Source organism: Neospora caninum, chromosome VI (assembly GCF_000208865.1).
Source record: "Neospora caninum Liverpool complete genome, chromosome VI".
Lineage (NCBI taxonomy): Eukaryota > Apicomplexa > Conoidasida > Eucoccidiorida > Sarcocystidae > Neospora > Neospora caninum.
In genome coordinates this window covers 398,436-424,818 of record NC_018392.1, presented here as the reverse complement: position 1 = coordinate 424,818, position 26,383 = coordinate 398,436, and the positions used below count along the sequence as shown (strand labels likewise).

The 26,383-nt window shown below is 52.4% G+C and overlaps 5 protein-coding genes across 5 annotated transcripts; 1 reads left to right on the top strand and 4 right to left on the bottom strand.

Moving 5' to 3' along the window:
• Positions 1-1,264: 1,264 nt before the first annotated feature.
• Positions 1,265-8,370, bottom strand: NCLIV_015890 (putative leucine rich repeat protein; the record flags this gene model as incomplete). Its single annotated transcript, XM_003881781.1, has 11 exons — positions 1,265-1,674; positions 2,116-2,221; positions 3,039-3,091; positions 3,459-3,523; positions 4,025-4,094; positions 5,199-5,247; positions 5,890-5,954; positions 6,392-6,555; positions 7,112-7,224; positions 7,660-7,766; positions 8,205-8,370. The coding sequence occupies 11 exons, from the start codon at positions 8,368-8,370 to the stop codon at positions 1,265-1,267; spliced, it is 1,368 nt and encodes a 455-aa protein (XP_003881830.1).
• Positions 8,371-10,559: 2,189 nt separating this feature from the next.
• NCLIV_015880 (hypothetical protein) lies at positions 10,560-11,792 on the bottom strand (the record flags this gene model as incomplete). The annotated part of the gene is made up of 3 exons (XM_003881780.1): positions 10,560-10,722; positions 11,093-11,427; positions 11,700-11,792. The coding sequence occupies 3 exons, from the start codon at positions 11,790-11,792 to the stop codon at positions 10,560-10,562; spliced, it is 591 nt and encodes a 196-aa protein (XP_003881829.1).
• Positions 11,793-16,386: 4,594 nt separating this feature from the next.
• NCLIV_015870 (SRS domain-containing protein) lies at positions 16,387-17,289 on the top strand (the record flags this gene model as incomplete). The annotated part of the gene is made up of 1 exon (XM_003881779.1): positions 16,387-17,289. One exon carries the CDS (start codon positions 16,387-16,389, stop codon positions 17,287-17,289), a length of 903 nt encoding a protein of 300 aa, XP_003881828.1.
• A 1,237-nt stretch (positions 17,290-18,526) lies between these two features.
• NCLIV_015860 (hypothetical protein) lies at positions 18,527-19,417 on the bottom strand (the record flags this gene model as incomplete). Its single annotated transcript, XM_003881778.1, has 2 exons — positions 18,527-18,893; positions 19,353-19,417. 2 exons carry the CDS (start codon positions 19,415-19,417, stop codon positions 18,527-18,529), a joined length of 432 nt encoding a protein of 143 aa, XP_003881827.1.
• A 2,770-nt stretch (positions 19,418-22,187) lies between these two features.
• On the bottom strand, positions 22,188-24,957 carry NCLIV_015850 (AT4g32400/F8B4_100, related; the record flags this gene model as incomplete). Its single annotated transcript, XM_003881777.1, has 3 exons — positions 22,188-23,345; positions 23,508-23,587; positions 24,447-24,957. 3 exons carry the CDS (start codon positions 24,955-24,957, stop codon positions 22,188-22,190), a joined length of 1,749 nt encoding a protein of 582 aa, XP_003881826.1.
• Positions 24,958-26,383: the final 1,426 nt, after the last annotated feature.

The window sequence follows — 26,383 nt, the reverse complement described above, 5'->3', positions numbered from 1 at the left end:
TCAGCGGAGATAATGCCAGCGAACCGGAAGCGAAAATCGAAAGTAGTTGACTCGGCAGCACGTCGCACTTGCGACACTGCGATACGTCCAGGAGTGCGCAGACGCTTCAAGCTGACAAAGAAACCGGCAAGAAGCAATTCCGAAAAGATCCCTGTTGCGATGAGCCACCCTGGGAAAAACTCAGAGAAGAAAAGTTCCGAAAACGCGCCCGTCACAGATAAACATAAGTGTGTTGTTGATCGCAACAGCTTGCATGCAGGGCGCGAGAAGCAAGCTCGGAGGAAAAGCGGGCTGTCTGTCGAAGGAAGCCGCAGAACTTGGAAAAAAGACACAGCGCAGAAAAGAAGGAAACGCGACGGCGAATCACTGGCTAGAGTCTTTTCGCCAGGCAGACTGACACCAACAGACACCGAAGCGCACTTGCAAGCACACAACTCGGAAAACAGAGTGTTTGATGGAGAGAACTCGACTGCCAGACACCGCCAGAGGAAATCACAAAAAGATGTGGTTGAGTGGGGAGCGACGCGTCGCGCGTTGTTCATCGGTGAAAGCAGCAAAACCGCGAACTCGTCGACCGAATCCTTGCTCCGTGCACGGCGACTTCCGCTCATTCCACAGACGTGGTCTAAACAGCCTGTCAACTGCCGATGAATGCGCGCGTTACGCAGAACCATCTGAGCGATCTGCGGAGTGGACGGCGCGCGTCTACGCCGAAAGATGCAGTCGTGGGTGTTCTGTTCCTGAAATATCCCCCAGAACCGGATATACAGCCGTTTCATAACCGTATTCGGCGCGTCTTCCGGAGTCACAAACACATCTTTTGAGGTATGGGAGTGAACGCTGACTGCAGCTGTCAAACACCGCTCTCTGCGACCCTCTGCAAGAGCCATGCTTGTCTTGCACGGTTTTGTTAAACGCGTATCGGCGCCTTCTTAGAGCAGCCTTCTAGCCTAGTTCGCTTCTGAGGAGACGTTTTTTCGGGAGGCGTTCACAGCGGCAAAGAGTGTGTGCCCTGCAGTTGCTCACCACGATGAGGCGGTTGGTGTTCTCCGTCGCTGGACACATTTGCAAAAAAGTGGAAGCTGCCTTCCGCTCTCAGGTTTTAAGAAAAACGCCATCTGAGGTCTAGTGCGTCAGCTAGCACGGGGACCCGATGGCAACGATCGCGCGTGCGGTTGTTGACTGTCGAGAATCAGATGCACATCGGTTTCGTTCCAGTGAGATAGAGAGAAAAAGGAAGCAGCGAAACGCCCCGAGGTTGTCCTTAATACACCGTTTCCAACTCAGGGAGAGCGTCATCGTCGGCTGTTCGCTTTTCCTCCACATCTGCCGCAGTACAGCAGAGTGCTCTGACCGAATTCTCCGCTTCTGCATGATTCTCCTTTCCTCTCTTTGCGACTCCGTTTCGCGGAAGCTCTCCGGCGGTGTTCCCCTCTGACGCTTCACCACACTGATCATCAGACCCTCCGATTGCGGCTACGGTTTTTCTCTCTGACAGTTCACGCAGTTCTCTCTCTGCAGAGAAAGCCGCGCGTGCGTTCTCAGACATGAACTGCGTCGCCTTTCCTGTCACATCCAGCATTTCTTTTATGGATACCGAGTCAGAAGTGGATCCTTTCGTCGAGTGGGAAGAACCACGTTTGCTCGCCATCTGCGACTTCTCGTCGTCTCTGTCTGGAGCCGACGCACGCACAGAGACAGCAACAGGCCTAAGGAAGGTTGGAACTGTTGAAACCGTCTCTCTGTCGACGAGAGGAGCCGTCTCTTCTTTGTTCCAGTTGAGATATCAACAGGTTTTATCCTTTCGGCAACGACTCGGCGTTTAAATGCAGAGGAAACTGTGCAGGCGTCTCCTGGTCCCTTTTCTACTCGTCGCCATCTCTCTGATTTTTTTTTTCACAACTGACGGACTGCCGCTAGCAGTCGTTCCGTCTCGCCCTCCACATCTCGATTTCTCTTTCTGCCTCTCTCTCTGTCACCCCTCCACACTAGGGGAAGCAGACGCGTGCGTGTCAGCGGTCCTCTCGACGAACAAATGCTCTTTTCGCGTATTTTTAGGAACTAGATTTGCCGGAACCGAAACGGTGAACCAAGGCTTCGCGAAAAGGGACGCACCGTAGATTGGAGAGACAGCGCCTTTCTTCTTCCGAAGCGCAGACGGAGGAGGCTCGACTAGCGGCATTTCGATGCGCAGATGCCCAGTCGCTTTGGAGCGCTGAACCTGTGTACGCGGACAGACGCAGCAAAGAGACACTGTTGTTTCTCGGGCAAATGAAGCGACCGCGTTATACGTAGCGAAGAACATGCAAACGGATACGAAGGAAGGCATGGTCTACATGCGAAGCTCTTTTCTGTAGTCTGAGGGAAGAGGCTATGGCCTCTACGGCACATACACAAGTACAGCCAATGGTGACAAACAGGCTTGTCGATGCTGTTGGGACTGACTAGGTCCACCGGCTTCTGCTTCGGCAAAAGCTGCTTGAATGGACGAAAGATCGGTGTAGAATGGCGGAAGATCGACAAAAAGAGAAACAGTCGATTCACGCAGATCCACTCGCAGCTCCAGCGACCCAGCGGGTCGAGAAATCCGTCACGATTAGAGAGATAAATGAGCAGAGGAAAGCCGCCGGAAACAACGGCGGAGACGTGTATGCTGACACAAGTGCAGAGACACAGCCGCTAATATACAATCATCCACGATATATATATTTATCTATCGCAGGTTAGCCGGGAAGTTAGCGTCTAAAATATATAACCGAGTATAAACTGAGATGCACAGATACTTCCATTTTGTATCATCTCTTGGAGCTGTCTTAGCAACTCTATGTGGATTTCTCAGGCGTGGATGCACACGAATAAACATGTTGCCAGACGGGCGAGTCGAGAGATTTAGAGACCAGTAGCTGCAGGCGGAGAACGCGGAAGGACATGCAGACACAGACAGCGAAGGAGATCGGCTGCTTCGGTTGGAGAAAGAGACGTCCATGTTAAAGCGGTTTTGTCGGTCTCGGAGTCGCCGCTATCGGCTCGAGACTCACTCGAGAGTCTTCGACGCGCACTTCAGCCGGCAATCGGAGCTGGGTCACTTTGTCTGACATGGGCAGAACGCAGTCGCAAGGAACACAGAAACTCCTCCACTTCTTTAGAGGGGAGAAACAAGCTTCTTCGCGGAAGGAAACTTTGAACTGCACGGAGATGCCTACTGAAAGGCGAGGACAGTCAACGAGAGTGGAAAGAGAAGAACGAAAGAAGCAGTGAACCGAAACAACGGGGAAAACGCGGATGCAGCTCTCCAGTGCCCATATGCGGAACTAGAGTGTATGTGAATGTGACACAGCAGTATCCACCCATTATATATATATATATATATATATATATATATTCGTGTTTGTGAAGAGGTAAGCCTTCAAAGACGACAGAGTTGTTTCAAAAGGCAAACGAGAGCAGCCGTAGCTTACTCTTGATCGTGCAGCGAACATAATTTGGATTAACATCTACGTCAATTGCTGATGTGCAAAGGTACCTGAGGAAACACCAGGAGAGTTTTGCGCACTTGCAGAAAACAGTGCCGTCCATCAAGAAAAATGCTGCGGTTTGACCTGAGACTAGGAAATGTCTTCTCAGCCTGTTTCTCATGTCTAGGGCGCATCTGTGTCGCGGCCCATCTCGATTCTTTTGCTGATCAATCTTCTGCTTGTCTTTCTCTCTGTATTCAGCATCTGTTTATCTGCAGCCTGCCTTTAGACCCCTGTATCAACCAATCTATGTATCGCTTGAACACGTCTGCTGCAGTTGCTGCAGTCAGCCTTCATATCGTCTTTTCGCGTATCTATCAGCCTGGTTACTAACCACTGTGTGTCTATATATGTAGCTTTCTGTGGGTTCGCCTATCTGTCTCTTCGCCTCTTTTTATTAGTATATGCCGATGGCAGCAGCGAGTTACAGGACCGCTATAGAGAGGAAGAGCGCCTATACCCTGAATCCTAAAGAGGGAGGCAGGCGACTCAATCTAGGGAAGGCTAACCTGGGAGCTTCAAGCTCGAGAACGATTTTGTCAGGCTCAGAGGACTGGTCCAGCGAGAAGCGATAGCGGCCTGCAAACACAGTTTGAAGGGAAAGGCGAAACGTCTTCCTGACCGGAGAGGAGCAACCAACCACTGTGGGTCTGACAAAGAGATATCTTCAAAGGCACAGACGCGCCACGATCCTTGAGGGAACTCGTAGGCATGCACACATCTTTAAGCCTCATGCTCAGAATGCCGGTCTTCACAGTGTTACTCTCGGTCCCCGCTCCTACAGCATAGCTGGAGCTTCTTCTCTCGAAAGTTCGGGCGTCAGTGATGCACTTTCTTGTGCAAGACGTCGCCGCACGCGCTCAGGCGAAGCTAACATGTAACTTTTAGCCCATGCTCCGATTCTCCACCTTTTGTTGCATACGTCTCGCGCATTTCACTTCTGTCACCACCTCTTGACTCGAGAAGCCCAGACCGGAGGTGCGTGTACAGCCTTCCAACCAAAGCATCGGCTTCTGCTTCCGAACACAGCACCAAGAAAGAAATCCGCCTCTCTGGGAAGCTCTTCCCCACCTTGGTTGCATTGTCGGATTTCGCCTTTTTCGGTGTACACGCTCGGGGGCGGCACCGGTTCCTGGGGTTCGCACCAAAGCGAGAGAGCAACACCAGGAGCGCATGTGTGATTCTTTTCCGATCTTCTCCCAGAGACAGAATCCTTCGCGGATATTCACGTGGCTTTGAATTTGCTTTGGCTGCATCAAGTGTAAATCTGAACGATCTCTTCCGGGTTTCGCCGACAGATAGAGAGAAAATTATGTGCGACTGTGCCTCTCTGTTCTTGGACGGCGGCTTGGCTACACGGCCGAGATGTAGGGACATGAATCAAAGCGTGTTTAAAAACGGATATGGCGAACACTGACTCCTGTTCTACTGGCGTGGACGATACGTTGCCTGTTCAGGATATGCGGCCAGCCTCTGTTTGCCACTGGAGGCCGTTTGGTTGACCCTCTCCATCCCCACGACAGTCCCCGGCGCGCAAAATTACTCCGCCGCGTGCAACTTTAAAAAGCAAAGGCGAACTGAAGTGAAAGCGGTTCAAGGGCTTCGCCTCTGACGCGAACAGCGTCTTCAGCCCATCGCCAGATTTTCTGGAGAGAAAAAATGCAGACGTGAGGAGCGAAGCACCTGCCTTCTTCTTGCCTTCGTTTGCTTTCCTCTCTTTTTCTTCCCGCTCCTGTCACGCACACATGCAAAACATCGCACGCTCGCACTTGGCCTGTCGCCTTTTGATCTCTACGCAGAGCCACGGTTCCCAGTGAGGACTGCCCGTGAAGCTCATGATTACATTCAGGTGTATGATGTGGCCAGTGTACACAGTAACTACACAAAAGATACACTGTGCCCCATATACATATATTCGTGTGTATCTATACATACATATATATATATATATATATATATATATGTAAGCATACGCATGTGAGGTGTGGTGGACCAGCTAATACGAAAAGCGCGTTCTTGGCTGTTTACGGAGCACTGTTAAGCACTTTCTGTGTTTCACATAAGGAACCTATGACTGACGCGATCGCGCAGTAACTGACGAAACCAGTGGCTACTCATCTAAATGTCCTTCACGTTTGAGTACGAAGAGGGTTTTCTTGATATCGCGCCGACCCAGTGTAACTCTGCAGCTGGTGTCCATATATGTTCCCGTAGTGATAGATACATGCATTGATTAATATGTGCCGAACGACAGACGCCAAATACGGGTGTTTTACCTTCCTGTGGTTGCGCTGTACAGTTCCGTCAGCTATGTGCATCTCGACCTTTTGAAACTGAAAAAGGACACCGGTCTCGAGTTATGCGACCGACTTACCCTCGCCATCTCAAGGTACATTTTCTTCCTGTTTTCTGTGGTGTACGCAGTCGAAGATGCTTCTTCTGTTTCGCACAGCATAGCGCATGCGTACGATTACGTCCGAAACCATCTAAAGGCACTTTCTTGCCAATTTGCCGCTTTATTGCTCTGCTCGGCGCTTAATAAACCACCGCATGAAGCCGATCCAATCGGTTGTCGGGCACCTGCTTGGTTCAAATTGCGTACACTGTTGTTGTATCTGGCTAGTGACAATCTTGATACTACGTGCGTTGTCGGGCTTTCATTACAATCAAACGCCCATCTAGTTATCTCAGTGTCTCTGCCACTCTTCTACATCGTAATTGCCGATTCACCCTCTTGTCTCTCCTGTCACTCCGCCACTGTTGCTCCCTACCCCCACTCTCCCTACAAATACCTGTATCTCTATTATCCATATATATCTATATATGTAAATGTATATGTATATATATAAACCCCTCTCGCTCAGCTCCAGGCTCACTTTGTGGTTTACTCTGTTGCTCTTTGATTTTTTCCTTCAACTCCGTTTTCAAAGACGGCAGGCGTCTCGCAGCTTCAATCCGTTCACGCGGTGTAATGACCTTGCCGTCGAGTTGCCGCAGCTGCGGCAAGTGGGCGACGACGAACAGCCTCCAGTTTTCCCATCTGCGAACGTTGGGCCGGGAACGCAATGAGGAAGCAAGACAGGGGCGGCACGCAGGCTTCAAGGAGAAACGCCGTTATCAGACTGACCACAAAAGACACAGCAAGAAGATGTGAATCGGAGCGACACGACAGAAGCTGTTCCAAAAACACACGAATACATATATATATATATATATGTATATATATATATATACGTATATATATAAGTATAAAATATACTAGCGGTACAAGTCCGTCCAACTAAAAGCACACGCGTGCAGATCGTCGCGCTCGTAAGTAAGGGTATATATATATATACATATGCATGCTTCATGTATGGAAGTGGAAACGGACGAGCAGATTTCCAGAACCTAGTTCGCATACGGATTGCTCATAAGATACGACTTCTTGCACGTTCTGGCGCCTTGGATGTCCACGCAGACATATGGATATATATTTCTCTATAGTGTTTCACAAACAACACGTAGACTTATGTATATTTATATATACATATGTATATATATATATATATATATCCATGCATACAAAAATGCATGTGAGTACTGGTTGTGCGTACTCGGTGCACGGGTTGCCCATGAGATAGAGATCTTCCAGTTTTTCGTTGTCCTGTAGATTGAGGACGGACTCTTCTAGGTCGGTGACGCCGATGAAATTTACAGTTAAATCGAGCTAAACAAAACAGTTGGAAGCATGCCAGGTCATTCTCACTTCAGGGGGGTAACTCCCACAGGAACAAGGTACCCCTCGGTCGACGTCTGGGGCCTCCAACTCTTTTAGAACTGAGTGGTATATATATGTATATACTACGGGTAGTCCCGCTTCGGGTGCTTCAGCTGATGCAGGACGCCTGAATGTAAGCTCAGATGTGGAGGAATCTCTTGGAACCCTCTTGATCTGGACAGTGCGCGCGTTTCCGGGTGAGCAGTTGTCGTGCATGCGTGGTCATTTGCACGGAACATCAAAGTGTGGCGGCAGACGTCCTCGCTGTGAGCGGAGTATCGACGGAGATGTACGCATGCATCATCGCCCAAACAAGAGAGATGCAGCAATCCTTGTGTTTCTCGAGTATTTCCGACAGAAAGGCTTGTGACTCGAGACACTCACCTTTTTCAAACTTTCGCATCCGGCGAGATTCTCTGCTTTCGTAATGTTGTTCAGCGCCAGATTCAGGTACTCCAGCGCTTTCAGTCTCTGAACGTTTTCGATTTTCTCTGTAGGAAACACAGACACACATCCAGTTCTCCTGTACACAACTTCAAGTGTGAAGTCCTCACTTCCCTCTTCCCCGCTCCATGGTACAGAGGTGGCGAAACAGCAGCCATCTGTTTGTTCAGCGCATATATATATATATATATATATATATATATATACATACATACAAGTGTGCAGTTATATTTGTCGACAGAGGGAAACAGGGAGCCTCCTTCGCGGCGGCAGCGGTTAACAAAAACCTGTTGAGGTCCAAAGAATTTCAAGCCAGTCCGCATGCAGGTGAGAGCACACTGGGCTGCCGAAGATTGACCTGCGGACCTTAGCCACTGCCAAGTCAGGCGTTCTTCGGATTGAAGAGAACGGACAGGGAAAGAAGAGTGCGGCCAGCAACAAAGACCCAGCGCGGTGTTTATAGGATGACGGCGAAAGATCTCTACCTATAATGTTGTTTTGTAGAAGAAGAATTTTGAGGTTCTTGCACAGCTTGTCGACATTCTCGAGTTTTTCGATCTCGAATTGATGCAGTGCGACTTCTTCCAACTCCGACAGGATGCCGTCATTATGCTCAGAACGCTGTCGTAGGAGCTGCTCGGTGATCCGCATCTCGTGACACAAAGATTATGGAAAGCTGAGGAAGAAACTCGAGACGATGAGAGGCGCTGAGCGCTGTTTTGGCTCGTTCCAGCTGCGCACGACTGATGAAGTCACGGAATAATCGTTCTACTTCGTGTTTCTGGACTGCCTCCGTCTCTAGAGAGAGAAAGCCGAAAAGTGTCACGGGTGTGATTGTTTTTCTGTTCACATCGTCTCGGTGTAGAGGGGATGTTTGGTGTCAGAATAAAGTGGTAGAAGTTGCTTGGCTGTTCACACCGTCCTCTTTCTGCCTAGGGTTCTCGAAATTGTTTGTACATGTGCATTCACAGAAAGCGACGTGAGGAAGGAATTTCTGCCGCGGAAGCCTGTGTCGACTGAAACCAAGGCGCCCGTCTGTGTTGTGTGTTTTGAGCATCGCTTCAGAAACCACGTGTGTGCTGGAACCTTGTATAAGTACACGATTTCAGGAAAACTCCGTCGTGCAGCCAGCACTTAGAGACAGAAAACCCGAGAGAAGGCACCTTTATGTTCAAGTACGCACGTTTCTTGGTGTTTGCATCGCAAGTTTTCTCGAGCGACTGCTGCGCTCGATTTGCCAGTAAAAGTTGCGAAGAACCAGATCACCCGGGGGGTGCACGCTCGAGCGAACGAACGAGAGACCGTCCTGCGGATGGAAAAGAGAGAAACTCTAAAAATCGAGACCATTTGCATGCAGTGGCAGCCTGATCACCGACCTTTAATTCTTGCTAGCCCAGCAAAAAAGCGTTTGTGCACCAGAGAAATGTGTGTTTTTTTCATCGTGCGCACTTGGTGAATCCAACACGTTCGATGATTTCGATTCAACAGAAGGCCTTTTGTTCCGTGTTTGGCTTCCGTCGATTATGAGAGAAATCACTTTATTTCACGTGTGCGAGGAGACTCAATCAGAAGTGCCACGCCTGACGCAGTGGGACTCCGTATTGTTCAACATTTTTGTTTTCTCTTTCGAATTGAGGGTTCAGGGGTTGTTTTCTTTGCGCAGGACGGTAGAAAAGGCACAAGCACGGGATCGACGCTTCATTTCCTCGGGACTGCCACACAGTGAGCGCGGCAGTCGACTGTTCTGACAGGCAACACGTTTCGTCCGAAAGGAATTGAAACGTGGTGAATTGCTTAAACAGAACTCCTCGACAGCGGCGCGGCAACTTCCACTTCAGGGCAAAATGTCCCGGGCCGGGGAGAGGCGCTACTGATTATTTACGCGGTATATTAGCTTCTCTCTTTCTCACGTGCACTGTGAAACTTGGCAAAATCACCAGACGCTCTCTGCATGAAAAATTGACTACACGTTCTGTGGTACTTTTTCCCGTCCGTGTGGAGTGCCTGAGATTCCTTCACTGTATGTGGCCCTCTTGTTCCATCTACACTGCTTAGTGAGGCGGGGGGCGTTCCCAAGAAGGCCTCTTGGCGCAGTCGCATTATCCATAAATGCATGCCGCGACACGCTAAAGAGGACTCCCGCACACGCTCTCCACATTCAAAGGTACATCATAGGTACCTCTGTCGACTATTTTGAGACACGCCGGCGCGTGGCAATCTCGCGAAACAGTCTGCAACAGAACAGGCATATCTACACGCTGCTGTGTGGTGCTAGCCAGTAGTCTCTTCTTCGAGGGGCGTAACTCTGGACAAAAAATGTGACGCCCCACGGCCTGTTCCGTCACTGCTTGGGGATGCGAAGCACGCCGAATGTGGGATCCGTTTCCTGCTGACTGTTTACCACGAGGTCACACGCTGAGTTACGCGTCGACGAACGTTTCTCTGCTCCGATGGGGAACAGCCCAAGCTGGCTTAACTTTGAGACAGTAGATGAGAGGTCCGAACTAGCAGCCCACACGCGCATGCATGGGGGAAGAAGAAAGAGCGCCGCCTTTCCACTCAACGCTACACACAACACTCTTAGGTGCATGCACACAAGTGGGAGTCTCTTCTCTTCGAGAAGTCGGGACCGCGCAAAGGGTATGTTCGACGGAAAGTACCGGAGGAAACCTTTTGACTAGCGCACTCCGCGCAAACACGCAGCCTTCACACGCACGAACGCGCCCGACTTCCTACACCGACCCGCCACGCGTGTGATGGTCCGCGTCGGAGCAGGGGGAATCAACCCTCTCTTCGCGCTACTGTCTCGAGAGCAAGAAGCAACAGGTGTAAACAAAAGATTAGTAGACGTGCTGAGGGAAGATGAAGACGGCGTCCTTGTTGGTGAGTTTCTTGTAGACTGCCGCGAAAGTCTCCAACTTGTCTTCGATGTTGTCCTTCTGCTTGTCGCGCGGGTCCAGCAACACCTTGAGCATCTTGGTGTTGTCAACGCGCACGCGCATTCTGAACGGAGACACGAACGGGCGAGGAGGGACGACGTTGCCTTCTTTTGCAGAACCCGATCCCTTTACATCCGAGGAAGAAGCGCGCAAGGAAGAAGCGCGCAAGGAAGAAGCGCGCAAGGAAGAAGCGCCGCGGGAGAGACAACACACTCGATCTCCGCGCGAAAAAAAGCGACGGGACCAGAAAGACCGGTAAACACACTTTTCAGCTCCAAGACGCCGGACAACCTAGCTAGCCACCGCCCCGAGAAGACACGAAGGGAGAGAGATCCCGAGTCCCTTCCCCCGTAGTATCCCGAGCCTCTCCCCCACTGGCGCTCGCTCCGCAAATCAAAGAGAATAGATGCCTAGAGGTCGTCGGAGCGTCTTACCTCTTGCCGACGATTTCTGTAGGGCTGACAATGTCCTCGAGCATGCCTTCCTGAACAGCAGTGAGGGTGCGGCTCCGCGGGCGAACCTTCAGACCCTTGCGCTTGAAGTCGAGAGGAAGCATCGTGCGCTGAGCAATCAGAACCACGTGCTTCTTCAGCTTCTTCTCCAACTCCTGGACCAGACGGCCTTGGATCCTCTTCACTGTCTTCTGGTAGACTGCGTAGGGGACGAAGACGACCAGCGCCTTCTTCCGGCCCTGCGGTACCTCCACCTCCTTCACGGAGCTGATGACCAAGTGACGGACTTCTCCCTTCAAATCCGACTGACTGCTGGTCTGAAGAGGAGATAAGCACCGCATGCAGAAGGACGCGCGCAGCAAGTCGAGGTCCAAGCAAGCAGAAAAAACAAGAAAACATGTACACTTTCCGTATATACCACCCCGACCGGCCGCACGCAAAATATACGAAACTCGTCGCATCCCCCTCTCACTTCCTGCTTTCTCTCGCCGTCCGACAAGACTGACACAGCTACATACGGATCCCCAAATCCCATTTTGGCACATATTTCGATCACGCATATTTCTGCATGCACGTTCGTCGCCCTTACTTCGATATCGAAGAGGCACTTGGCAACCTCATTTTCGATTTCTGTGGGCTCGACGCCCTGAGGCTTCACGATCTTTTTCTTAAAGTTCATCATCCTGGCGACAGATCGGAGAAATCACCAGAACGTCCTGAAAGAAAAACGGAACGCAAACACCCGTCGACGCAGGAACATCCGAACCTACGGTGCCGGCATACATACACGGTGAGCGCATGCCATGGATCACCAAAGGCGTGAAGCCTGGAAGTCCGCAAATGCACGCCCTCCACACAACCACGCTCCCGTGCGTCCTCCAGGATACATCCATGCCTGGCTGCCTCGTTCTAGCACCTCGCTTTCGCCCAAAGACTGGCCATCGTAGGCGCTGAGTGGTTCGCCGCAGCAGACCGAGTCTCTGCCGGCTTCCTGCGCCCATCCCTCCAGAGCTTTGCCGAGGCAGCAGACTGTCCAGGCATATATATATATATATAAATGTAAACCCTTGAGCATCACAAGAGTCACGTCTTCGCCTAGAGCCAGCAGCTGCGCCATCCACAACCGGAAGCAGTCGTACACGACACTGGGAGAGTTGCAAGAAGGGAACACATGACGTAAAAACGGGGTGTTGCCTAACTCCACTCGCCACACAGAGGCAAAGCAGTGGAAAATGAAGCCGTAAGTCCGGAGAAAAAGTGTCCAGTGCTCGTGGAGAGATCCGACGCGCGCGCGCGGGGCACACACCGGATGGGAGCAAGCAAAACACGAAGAGCGATCAACCTGCCTCTCCCGGGGAAGAAATGACTGAACCGCAACACACGCTGGTCTTCGGTGGAGGAAAAAGGATTCGCTACACGTCGCTCAGAGAACAGAAACTGCACGTTGACGAGTCGAAGGTCGGTTGCAGTCTCTGGTTCGCGCACCACACAGCGCAGCAGCCTCCCTACTTCGACGCAGAAAGCCGTTTCTCGGGCTCACAGGCGTGTGGATAGAAACACATTGGGAATTACAAACACAAGGAAACGCATTCATGTACATAATTCAATGTTTTGTGGTTATACCGGTGTACATACAGATGTACGCGTAAATGTGGACGTTTTGCGGCGCTGACCCTACATGGCAGACCAGAAGCGACCGGGAAAAGACGAGAAAAAGACGGAAACAATCTCTCCACAGCAGAAATGGATTGCAGAGAAAAACAGGAGACTTGACGCCCACTCCAGCTGCCAGAAAACAAGAAAGAATCCGAAACATCACCTGCTGTGGGGTGGCTCTGAAATGACGCTCTCTCTCCCAGTCGCCACCGGGAAAAAAAGGATCAGGAGACACTAAAGAGAAGAGGAATGAAGAGGAGAGAGGCATATCTTTTTTTCCCTTTGAAATCGAGGGTGAAATCGCCCTTACCTCGTCTTTATAGCAGCCGAATATTCATGGTTTTGCTCCAGCACTGTAAAAAGAGGCCGAAAAGGCTACCCCATCGTCCCCATCCTCCAAGCTCTTTGCTGGCTTCTCTAATTTGTGCGGGATATATTTTCGCATGCGTTTGTGTACGACGTGGGGGCAGAAGAAACAAATCTGGTATCTGCTAGTCATGCCCGTATATAGTAACTGCGCACCGCGTCAAATCCGTCAAATCACCGGCTTATATACGAACACCCGCCTTCGAAGCCGGCCGTCGGGATGTGCTCTAAACGAGAAAACACTCAGAAGACAGCGAAGGCACTTGCGACTCTCGGCACACTCGGATCGTCTTGATTTTAGAGTTTATTTTCACAACACACTGTGCAAAGTGAGCACGAGCAGAATGAAAGAAAAATCATGAGTCCTTGTGCGAGAGGGAAATGGAAAGTCTAGACGGCAGCCAATCGAACGCGTCGGACGGTGCCTGCCGTACGGCAGCGTCGAGTGAGGAGTTCACGATATCGTTGTACTGACACAAAATGTAAAAGCTCCGCCTCATCGCACGACTAGAGCATAGAGGTTCAAGAGATGCGCGCGACTGAATTGGCTATTCTCCTCCAGCATACGCCTCGAGGGCAACATGGCGTCAGGGGAGATTGGCTTTAGAGAATGTCGGTAGAGCCCCGTGTTGCTACCTCATGCATCTGCAACTGGGCGTGCTCTTCGTGTCTCTTCGGAACGAGGAGAAAGTGAGAGGGAGACACCCTCTTGATCTTCTTTGCCGACAGTACGTGTCACACACAGTCAACGCTTATCTCAAGTGGCTTGTCAGCAAGTCTCTCTTCTACTCGAAACGGGGGAAAAGTTTCTCCCAGTAAGGAGAGACCCTGTAAGAAGGCGTCGCACGGTTCATGCCGAACGTGCACCTTGCCTGCTCTGTCGGCGTGGTACAGCCGTCTGGAAGATGCAGGATGCCCAAGAGAGACAGTTTCGAAAGCTCTATTACTATTCGTGGAGCATCAGAGTAGGCATCCGTCGGCTTTGTTTTCTGCTTCGGAGCAATGCGGCTTCAGTACGGCACGCTGGTGAGCTTCTATCTTAACACACTCTCTGATTTGCGTGCCACGCTTCCTGGAGGCACATGTATTGCGAGTTTATTACCTCAAAAACCCTAGAAATGCGAAGTTAAGTGCTGGGCGTTTTGCTGGGCGTCCGCGCCCTTTTTGTCAGTTCACACACTGAATCCTATTAGATCTCAACAGACACACTTTGTTTGGTCCATCGGAATCCCCTAATGTTGAGAGGCACCCTTTTACGTCCTGGTTTCACGTTTGGACCGCTTATACACGACCAATTGTAAATCAGTTGCTGCACGTCGTCGCCGAACTCCCAGCGGTTGCCACGCGCACAGACGTGGATTTTGGCATCACGTACGTCTGTGGCAGTGTTGAATCTTTGCAAGCACAGACTCAATTTATCTTCTGCTACGAATATTTGCTATACATCTCTACGGCGGTCAGCAGAAGTCCTCTTGGTACGCCGCAACAAATGAACAGCCATTGATTGCAAGCACACAACACTAGTGTGCTATCTGCCTCATGTGGTCTTTCAGTTCCCTTGTTGACAGAGCTTTTCCCCCAAGCGTGACACCCTCACCGTGTGTATAGATGGGCGACGAGAAATGACTGTGTGTTCACCTTGTTACGTAATCAGAAGATCCCTGCTGCCCACGTCTAGTACTGTCAGAGTTGCGCCCTCAGCAGGGACTGACCCAGCCGTCGCCGCCGGTGTGCTTGCTAGGAAGTTTTCAGCTTCTTTTTATGGTCGTAGAGGAATCGAGCGGCGTCCACGCCCGATCCCGTTTTCCAGGCATTACTCAGGGAGTGAAGCGCCCATGCACACGTGTGGGTAAATTGCACAGCAACGGTGCCCACGCCGTACAAGGTGGAACCCCGGCAGTTGTGCGTGCTGACAGGGGACCGAGAGGCGTGAAACCGGAAAACTAGGAATACAGGAGACCAGAGGTTCTTGAAATGGCAAGAGGTCCTATGTGCACTATACAGCACATTTCTTCCGCTGGTATCGACCTCTTTGACCTGCTCTGAGGCCCAGTTGAAGAAAACTGCGAAGGACATTGCGTCAGACACCAGAGGTGAGGTCGGTAGGAACCAGACCCTGCCTCTTAGATCTTTCGACTGGATTTTTGCTTGCTTACTCTTGCAAGGAATGCTGGTCTCAGCACATCACCTGTTAAATGCTCGTAAGACAAGCCGTGCACGACGATTCCACAGGGCGAAGAGCAGACACATCCGACACAAAAAAAAGTCCCACCACCGCGTTCCAATTATGCCAGCTTCCACTCCCATTTTTTGTAACCGTGACAAACCCGTTACGCCCTGGTTTTGCCATCGCAAATTCTTTAAATTCTTCTCTTAATTCCTAACACTTCCACTGTGTCTGCTCCGAAGTAAGGTTCCGCAACACGGGGTTCTGGGCCAGAAGCGAGTAACATTTTTTTCCCGAATAGAGGCCTTTCCGTGTTGCTTGGTTCCCGTAGCGATATTCTTGCGTCGACATTCTCAGCAGTCTGCGGGTTTGCTTGTGCGTTTTGCCGTGGTTGCTGTGCCCATGCTTCAACCTTGAGCCGTTGGAGCTGCCGCTGTACAACGGAGGATACTCGTGCATCGCCGAATGGAGCGGTTACCGGACTTAAGCGCGGATGCATTCCTTCCTTTGCTTCGTGCTTTTAGTTTTTGTGACGGAAGGGGAGGGCTTCCGTGTCTTCCGGGGAGCTAAGTCCATACGAAGTGCCTCTGGCCAGAAAACACGGCGCGTTTTCCGGTGTGCCTCACTCCGGCGGTAGAGGCCTAACCTTTTCGTTGACCCCCTCTGAGGGCGACGACGGTAAAAACCCTCTACACGGTGCACAAGAAGACATGTCCTTGCATTGCTTGCGAGAGACAGCACCCCGCCACCAGGCGACGACGGGAAAAATCATCAACGGGAAGCTGAACGCAGGGCTGTATGACCGAGATTTCCTGGGACGGACAGCAAGACACCAAACAGGCCAGCCCACCACGCCCCTGGGGCGACGAGTTGGGGGCGTTCTGCTGCCGCACAGGGCGCGCCCTTGTTGTCGGTCTACGGAGACTGCCTTGTCTGATCGCATGTGCTGAAGCTTTCACTTCTGTCTATTTTCGAAGACTGACCCAGTTGTTTTTTTGCTGGAAACCGAACCGGTTCCTTCGGTGCTCTCTGAACCGAGACACTTGACTCCACAGTTTTGTTCCGTTTCACATCCCCGTAACCCAAAATGAAGACAGCCCGTGCGTCCGTTGGCCTGTTGGCCATCCTCGCATTTCTCTGCGTCTTGCCAGTGTTTTCCTCATCACAGACCCAGACGGAAGTGACTGACACAACGCCATCCTGCAGCGAGCAGACTAGCTTGACCCTGATCCTCCAAGGAAACGACACCGAGGCGTCCTTCCGATGCCCGGCGACCTGGACACTGAAACCCCAGGACGTGACGAAAGTGTGCCGAGAGAGTGAATGTACAAATGCCGATGATACATTGGAATCGTTTGTCCCAGGAGCGACACTGACCCATGACTCAGCAAAATCCGTGTACACACTAGCTCTTCCTACCGACCGACAGGACAAGACGTTCTACTACAACTGCGCCGAACCAGCCTCAAACGCCCACGCGGCGAAGGGAACTGGCAGAGGCGGATCGAACAAAACATGCAAGATTACGGTCAAAGTCCTCGCTTCGGAAGGGAAGCAGACGGTTACCTGTGCGGCAGGGGAGACCCACGTGGCGACAGTCTCAGCCATCGGCAATGCCGTGACGTTGACATGTCCAGAGAGCTCGACTTTGAAGCCTGAGGACGTTTTGCAAGTATTTGATGACAGAGACGGCAGATGCGCATCAGCAGTCGCGCTCACTTCCCTTGTCGATGGTGCGCTTTCCGCGGCGACACCAGCGACTCAGGCAAAGACAGCAAGCAGCCAGTATGTTTTCAGCGTCAATCAACTGCCTGAAGAGACACAGCAGCTGTGCTACAAGTGCGTCACACCAGCAAATGACCGGAAAAAAGACGCCTCTACGGAATGCATGCTCAAACTCACGGTGAAGTCCGGGGCTGCTGCTTTGGCCACCGCATCCATCTCCGTTGGTGTCCTTGCGTCGCTCGCCAGCTTCCTGTCGGCAAACTAATCGATTACTCGCATCTATCACATTTACCGGATGAACAGACGTTGACAGCCTGGCAGTGTCCACTGTTTACGCTTCTATGGGAGTCTGAACCATGCGAACCCGGATGCCTCACATTAGCCCGCGTCTGGAGAGTGTGACGGATTTCCGAGTGCGGCTCAAAACGGAAATCCAAACGATGTCGAGGATAACGGTGTTCGTCCGAGTCAGCGACGGTGTGCTATCATTTAAACTGACCGTGGTGCTAGATGCTCCAAGTATGGATGTCCGTTCACGTGTATGCCACAAGTTCCGTGAGACATGTCAATGTCCAACTCTGCTGGTGTTTCTTGTTCTTAAAACCGTGCACTGCTCCCCCACGTCTCTCCTGCCAGTAGCTCAAGCGATGAGAAGGGGAGGAACCCACGCTCGTGTTTCTTCCGCTCCAAACATGCAAAATGGCGTTCCGTTCTGTAGATTTTCTTCCTAGTTTGTACAAACCGACTTACGCCAAGGCTCTCTGAGCGTTGACAATATCTGGTTACTTCAAGATGCTTCACGTGTCAGCCGAACGAGACTTTTTGTCGGCTGCGGGTCTCCACAGTAGGCATCATCCTGTACTGCAGGGGCTCCTCAGGGTATGCCTTGTCCCTTTCGTACACTGCTCTACATTTTGGGAGTTGCAGAAACAAGCTAATACCTTCGCATACGTACATACTGATCTGCCGTATAGACTAGATGGAATTGTAGGTGCTGAGAAAAATCCCGTCGCCTCGCTTCTAAGCGTTGCCTTTACCAAGGCGAATCAACAAATGAAGGTTCCATGATAGCTTTTCTTGGGGGGGGTTTCGAGATCAACCCGTGTGAAAACAGTTGTTGATTGCCCAGTGATTTAGCTTCCGGCGGACCTTGCTTCTTAGTGCAATCGACTGAACCAGATGTGGGATGACCAGGATACGCAGTCTGCCTCATTAGAACGGAGCGTGTGTAAGCATCGCTCCATCAATTTGCTGGGAGTCTGATGTTCAATTCGATTTCACGGAAGCTAAAAATGTGCACCAGCATAAACTTAAGAAGTTCGTAGGTTCTTCTACAACGTGATCTAGGCGACAGACTGCGATGGTCTTTTTGTCTTCAGCTGTATGCGCTAAGGGTTTCTCTGCTCCAGCAGCGGAAAGCATTCTCGTTGCTTCTGCTGGGGAAAAGAAGGGGGGTGCTTAACAACATGTTGACTTGGGTCCCGGGAATGACAGGAGTTTGTTCACCGGAAAAAGAAATTTGCATGCGGCCTTATCCTGCGTTTTTGATCTTCTTGATGCAGAAAAAGCATATCACAGTATTTGGGAGTGTGCACTTCCTGCGCCACCGTATCAGTTGCCTTTTTCTCTTTTCCCGCGAACTTCCCGCTCCTCCCAATTTCCTTCTGCTCTCCCCTCCCTCTTGATTCTTCAGACGTTGTTTGATCCGAGTCTCCTTCCGTGTTTTCTTGCTTCTCTCGCTGGACTTTTGAGGGGAGCGTGTACTGGGGATTTCCCCATTTCGTGACTGTTGACGGCCGGCGGAATTTCGTCGACAGATACGTTCGCTTTGTTATCATAAACCGCGGAAGAGAAAACCGAACTCCCCCGCTGTACCGCGAGTGCCTGTAGTGCCATGCAACATGCAGAGACAAGACAAGAAGGGTGCGAATTGAAGGACATAGATATCAGCAGACAGATGAAAAACAACGGGGGACCGCTCTACAGCGTCTCCGTTGTACACCGTCGCGAGTAGGTACAAACACGCATGCTTGAGAACGAACCGATCGGTGTCACTCCTCCAGGGCCACGCACCGAGAACGCCCAGGCACATGTAGAACGTGGCTTTAAATGATAAATATATACATATACATATATACGTATATATATACGTATATAAACGACATGTGTATGCAAATAGCGTATACAGATATACATATATATATATATATATATATATCGCCCCGTTGGGGTCCTGCCTGTCTGTATCAGTGGAGCCTTCACAGCGTTGGACTTTGTGCCGCGTATCCTTCAAAAGATCACCGGGAGTCGAGTTTCCACTTCACCTACCGATATGTCCAGCTGGTCCGCACGCGATCTGCGATGAGTAGCGGGGTGGAGAGGCGTAGCGCCATAACGCCAGGGGGAAATTGTCGTCTGGGGAACTAGGTGGTTATGTTATTGGCCTTCAGCCCAACACAACGAGAATAGAATCGCACGCAGCTGTTCCTTTTCTGGACCTATCTCTTGAATGGTCCCATGGAATAGCAAGCAGAAGGGAGAGAAACACACGGCGGCGACGGACAAATTCACATAGAGGGGAAAGGACAGGAAGACAGCGGACGAAGGGAAACGAAAGAGACCTTACGGAATACGCACAGATGGAGCACACTTGCTCTGCATGGTTCGTGGAGAGGACGGGGCAGTTACGCACAGAGACGAGCATCACCAACGCGAGAGGCTGCTCGCATGGAGCGCCGTCGGACCAGTGCAAAAAGGTACGCCCAATCAGACGGCCTATCTCTTCTTCAGTGAAAAACGAAAAACTTCTGTCGAGGGGGTTCCCACGACTTCACAACCACGAAATTGACAGCGAACATAGCTGGAGCATTGGCGAACCTTTAGAAAAGGACTAAAGGAGATGCCGTGGAGTAAATCCGAGGCGGGACTGGGACAGAGAACATCGAGAGGAAAATGCGCGTTGACGAAAACGGCACTCGAAAAAGGGATAGAAACACGAATCTTTCCACAATGAAGAAAGAATTTGCCACAAAGAAGGCGGTTCTGAGGTTCCTCAGGAACTGCATCACAGTGCAGCCCTTTCTATTTTCAACTGCAGCCGCTATTCGAGAAAATTTACGAGACAGCGACAGAGCATGCACGAAAGGCAATCACCGCGCGGCCTACTGGATATGCAGTTCTGTGAGAAGGTGGAGGCAACTCAAAAACCTCTTCAGTCTTATTCCCTGCCCCAGAGAAGGAGAAGAAAGGGGCGAATCAGCGAGAAATAAACTATTTTGAAAACAGACATTTGCCATAAGGACGATGGTTCCCAGTATACACTTGGGAACCAGGTTCCTCGCGCCTCGGGCACCCGACGGCGGCTATCTGTATCATGGCACCTTTTAGAACGTTACCGATGAGAAATACTCGGATTTGCAACGCCAGGAAAGCCAGCTCAGTCTGTAGGCCACATGCGTAGCTGTTGGAGGGTTGGAGGGAACACAGAGCGTATTTACTCGGTTGTTTCAGAGGAGACGAGACCAGAAAACAGGTTGAGCGGGAGACGGTTTGACGGCAGTCCCGGACAAGACCAGCTGAGTCTTCCTTTCTTTCTACAGAAGAAAATGGGGGCAGAGACACAGTCCCTTTTCTGTGAGTCAAAGAGAAGAAGAAGCAGGAGAGGGAACACGTAGTCTTTCCTTTCGTTGGAAAAAAGTACGACAGCACATGGCCCCAGCGTGAGAGCACTCTGGGAGTCATGAAAAGAGCAGGAGCTAAGCGGCGGTGGCGAATCGATTTGTCTGTCTCCACCATCCTGTTTCCTTTAACTCACAGAGCACGCAAGCGTCCGTATTTGTTCGTGTGAGGACGCGTTTTGTGTTACGTCGCGGAAAGAGCAGTGACTCGGCATGCTTTGCCCGGTTCTTGGGGGGGAAAAGCGTCGCCGCAGTTGGTGTCTGTGCTGTTTTGACGAAAAACATTCATATCGGAGCGGGAGAACGCTTTCTACTGGATGCTCTCTTTCGGTTCTGTAGAAGCGGCCTTTTTGCAGAACGAGCAAAGACCGGCACGTAGGAATGCATCCATGAACCTCTCCCTTTGGGTTTGTCTCTCTGAGACTCGCAGAGACCGTCCACTGGAGCTGCTGCTGAATCCCTCCGACCTGTGAGAAAGTTCCAGGTTTGAGACGAGGGAGAGAAACAAAGTGGATACAAAGCGCCTCTTTGCTAAGAAAAAACGGACGGAAGGCATTCGCGCTGCTCTATATCAAGGCTATGTTCTTTCCTGTCTTTCCACTTCTTCGTCGCGTGCAGCGGGAGCCCAGCAAGGAATGCAGGCCTTCACCACTCGAAACCCTGCGCACTCTACTGCATAAAACGAGGGAAAAGTCTGAAGAAATCGTCTCTCAACTGACAGAGGCAAGCGACGGACGCCGCAGGATCCCACAGAGCGTTCTTATGCATACCCCGTCTGGCACCTATATGTATGTGCATCTATTTGTTTTCTGCGGTTTCACATGCTTCGCTGCGGATTCGCGTAACGACACTGTGCAGGCAGCTTGTTTCGATCCCAGCCGGAACTCTGACACGGCAAATGAAGCGAGAGCTCACGTCCGAGTTGCGGAAGCGAGATGCCTGTCGAATTTTCTTCCCTTTTCCCCCGTCTTTCGCCCCTGTCCCAGCTCCCAGCCACCTTTCTGCTCAGCTTGTTCCTTTCTCCCCGGAGCACTTCTCACTCCGCGCTGTCTCAGAAGTCTCTCCACAAACGCGCCTTCGCCACAGGGTATGTCTCGCGGCCTCCGCGAAGTGAGATGTAGCGTCTGTTCAGTTTTGCCTGTTTGTTTAGAGTTTGTCTTTTGAGCGTTTAGACTGTCTCACGACACACAAACACAAAATCAAGCGCAGAAACCTTGCCCGCACCCTTCTCTCTCTCTCCCCGTCCGACTTTCACAAACCTTCCCGCCGGCGCAGCGACACAGCCGAAATGCGCTCCACTCCAGGCCTTGGCGCTTCGCGCACCCTGTGGAGGCCCTTTCTCGCCCCGCAACCCGGCCGTTTCCGTCAGTGGCGCCTGATCAGAACACAGCCGTCGCCCTTACTGCCGCTCCCACCTACGCCCGTTTCGGCGCACCGATCAGCCAGCCTTTCCCCCCGTCTCCTGCTTTTCTCTCGACCCGTTTTCTCACTTGCGGCTCCGCTCCCCGACTTCGTAGGCTTCGACGCCCGAGCGAATCGCCTCTTTCGACTTCTCGTAGACTAGCCAGCTGATGCTGACGGCAGGGACAGCCTTCATGAGGTTCGCGCACAGACCTCTGTAGAGCCCCCGCACGCCTCCGTCAGCCCAGGCACAGCGCGCCGCCTGCCAGCTGTTTTTGTACTTGGCTGCTGCGCCGTCGCTGCCGTCGACTTGGACGCGCGTGCGCACGAGAGCCGTCGGGTAGGCGACCACCTGGCCACAGAGCGAACTGATGGAGCCGCACAGAAGAAGCACCAGAACGTTCGGCGTCGCCGACTTCTTGTGTGCTTCGTGAGGGTCCGACACTGCGCACGGCTTCCGCGAACACAGGTGCGACGACGGCGAACCCGAATCTGGGAGATCTGAACCGTGACCTCGGGCAGCGGGGCGGGCATCGGACGACGCGGCGAGAGACGACGAGAGAGTGGAGGACTGGCCGAGAGCCTGGCTTTCGGGACTCTCTGAGGGTCCCGGCTCGTGCCTCGCAGTTGCCTCGCGTCGTTGCCGTCTCGCCTCCTGCGCCGCTCTTTCCTCTTCGCTCAGGAGCTTGGGCAGAAGAACGCGGCTCACGTACAGGCCTTTGAGAGTGTCAAAGAGAGCGAGGTCGATGCTGGCGTACGGGATGATGCCGAGCAGAGACGGCCCCAGACCTCTGTACAGGCTCCGCAGGCCGCCCTGTTGGAAGGTTTTCACCAGACAGTCGACGATGCCGTCGTACCGGCACGTCGGCGAGTACGCCGCCAGTCGCGTCTTCACAATCTCCATCGGGTAGATGGTGAACTGCGCAATCATCCCCGCTGCGCCTCCACACAGCAACTTGTCAAACACAGTCAGAGTCGGCGCAGGGACAGTCCCGATACAGCCTGCAGGCGCGACGCCTTCCCGGTTCCTGCTTTCGCACCGGCGCGCTCCCTTCTCTGCAGCGCGTCTTCTGTGGCGCTCGAAGATGTCTTCGCTCTGCGTCGTCCCCGCCTCTCCGCCGCCCGGCCCTCCCGGAGCCGAGCGCCGCTCCGCCCTCGCGCGTTCCTCCTGGGTGCCTGCCGCCACGCGCGCGGCTGCTTCGCACGCAGCCTCCTCCCGCGCCTGCTTGAACTGGACCACGCGCTGCTTGATGAAGTCGTACGCGTAGAACTTTATGGCCGTCTCGGGCATCACCTTCACGCAGTTTGTCAAGTTGCCGCGAAAGAAACCCGTCCAGCCTGGCCTCCTACGCGCTCCCGGGTCCTCATTCTCGTGCGTGAGGATGCGATGAACGGCTTCACTCACCGTCAGATGGTTGCCGCGCTGCAGCTGGAGCACCACCTTGATCCGATCCAAAGGCGCAGTCACTGTGCGCGAGACCGCGCCTACAGCACACAAAAACGTCCGCAAACACATACATGCATGTGTACATGTGTGTATATGTACATATACGTATACGGAGGAACGCGTAGCGCGGTGTGACGGGATAGGCGGACAGAAACCGGCACGAGGGCTTTGAGAGAACGTTTTTGAAAGGCGCGTTCTGCCTCGGCTGCGTGAAGAGTGAGGCAGCCGCGTGGCGCCTCCTCCACGCACCCGCTGGTCCGCTGCAGAGAGAAGTCTCGGTATCTATCAACAGCGCGTCACACAGATTCATACATGGACAAAGGAGAGTTTCGTGAACTTTTGATACGTCAATCCACAAGTACGTTCATAGACACTGACAGATTCCGCTACAAAGAGAACGGAGCACTGGACCAGATGCAGATGAACAGACGCCCGTGCCGCTGGAACCAGGAACTTCATGTGCACCGTCGCAAAGGGATGTGTGTCACTCGCCGCGCACCTCCCCCCTAGGCGGTTTCCCGTTCCCTCTTTCCCCGGGGCATCAACACTTTGCAAGATTCGCACACGGGAGAGAGACAGAGGAAGAGACAGAGCGAAAGAAGGAAAAGAGAGAGGAGAGAGACAGAGAGAGAGACAGAGAGAGGAGAGAGAAAAGAGAGATGAAGAGAGTGAGACACAGGTCGATACGCAGAGAGGAGAAGTGCACTGGATTCAAAGAGTGAGGTTTGCTCAGTTCGTCAAATCCAGGCAGCCCCCACCCCGTCCACCCTGACTCCCTGCTGCACAGGCCGACCTGGGCCTCGACGGAGCATGCGGGGGATGCGTTTCAGTCCATTTCGCCAGCTGACAGACACCAGTGCGATTTCCTTTCCCCTTCTTGCGCACGCTTCTTCCTACCTGCAATTGCCCCACTGGTGAGATGCAAACCGGCATCTGATTTGAACCAGCGCAGGAGAAGCGCCTGGCCCTCGTTGTCTCTGTCCCCGCGACGGTCCGGGTCCCCGCTCCCTCGCCTGTCTCGGCACCAGGCCAGGCTCACGGAGGGCGACTCTGCGCATATCGACGCCGCCACGCCTGTCGGATGAAACAACCAGAACCGCCGAGCATGGGCCGCAGGAGAACACCCTGACGGTTGCGACGAGGAACAAGAAGAAGGCGAAGGAGAGGTAGGAGAAGAAGGAGAAGAAGGAGAAGACGGACAGGAAGGAGAAGAAGGAGAAGAAGGAGAAGAAGGGCAGGAAAGAGAAGGGCAGGAAAGAGAAGAAGGAGAGGAAGGAGAAGAAGAAGACGGACAGGAAGGAGAAGAAGGAGAAGACGGACAGGAAGGAGAAGAAGGAGAGGAAGGAGAAGGCGAGGAAGCGGGAGGAGAGGAAGAAGGAAGTGGGCGAAGAGAAGACGGAAAATCCATTGAATTTCGGAAAAAACGAAGACGAGAAGGGAAAATTTGAGTGAGACGGGGAAGACGAAGAGATCTGCGAAGGAGATAGGGGTGCGAACGCAGCGAGTTACCCACGAGAGACAGAGAGAGACGCAAAGCTGCCTCTTCCTGGTTTTCTATCTTGGCCAGGCGCGCCAAAGCCTCTCAAATTTCCGTCGCCTTCCTTGCCAGCCTGTTCCGCTTTCCCATCACGCACAGTTCTTTCTTCGCCGCAAAAGTGGGCCAGGCACGCTCGCTCGCCTCTGTCAGCGGCGCTGCACACTCGCCGCGGTCTCCGAGAGCCTCCACGGCTTTCCGACTCTTATCGCCGCAGCCTTCTCTCGGTCTCCAACCCCGCAGCCCACGGCGCAGGCGCCAACCTGGCACCGTCCCCGCTTCCACACGCCACAGCGACCGAGCAGCCGCGCCGTGGAAACGAAAGAAAAAACCCCGAACCGTCTCGGGATTCTCGCTCTCTTGCGCGAAGAAACACCCCCAAAACGGGGACACCGAGATGGGGCCTTCCAACTCCAAGCCAAAACCTGACGACTGTTCTTTTCCATACAGAAAACACACATAAATATATGAATCTCTCTCTCTCTCTCTCTATATATATATATGCATATATGCGTATATGTATTTTATATGTGTATATTGATGTATGTATATGCGCGTGCGGCGAATACAGGGACGTTTGTGGAGTTTTGACGGAAGCAGAAACGCCTACTTCAAGCGATCTTGACAAAGATAAACGCTCTACGGACAGAGCCGTGGTGGGGCTAAGAAGAGAGAAGGGGGGGGGGACGAAGAGGCGGATTTGCGGGTCGGGGAGGAAGGGGTTGAGAGACCAGCGAGAGTAGCACTGAATGCTCGCCGTTTCCCCTCAACAGGAAAGGATGGCCTCGGCAGTTCACATTCATCTTTTTCCTCTTTTTCTCTTTCTTCTCTCGCTCTGAATCTCTCTCTCTCTCGGGCTTCGGCGTGTTCGGCAGCCTAAAGGACGGCGCGCGTCTCTGCGAGGGCGCGAAAAAAGAGGAAAAACGAGAGACGTATACGCTGGAGAGAGAGAAGAGCCACAGAAAGCACAATACGGGTGGATGCGAGGAGCAGTGCGCGGCCAGAAGACCGGAGCAGAGAAGTAGACGGAAAAAGAGGGATGGGGAAAGGGAAGGGAGGTAAAAACAAAGGAGCACAAAAGGAAGAAGATTGACAACCGGAAGAGAGAAAGCGACAATTGCAGAAAACCGCGAAACAGACAGGAGAGAGGGGGAGATTTGAAACCCACCTCACGGGAAGGGAAGACAGATTTTGGAAAAGATACTGAAGCGCGGCGAAGACCACAGGGGAACGAGGGAGACGAAAAGGAGAGAAGGGAGACGAAAGGGAGCGCAGGAAGACGACAGAGAAAGAAGGAAGA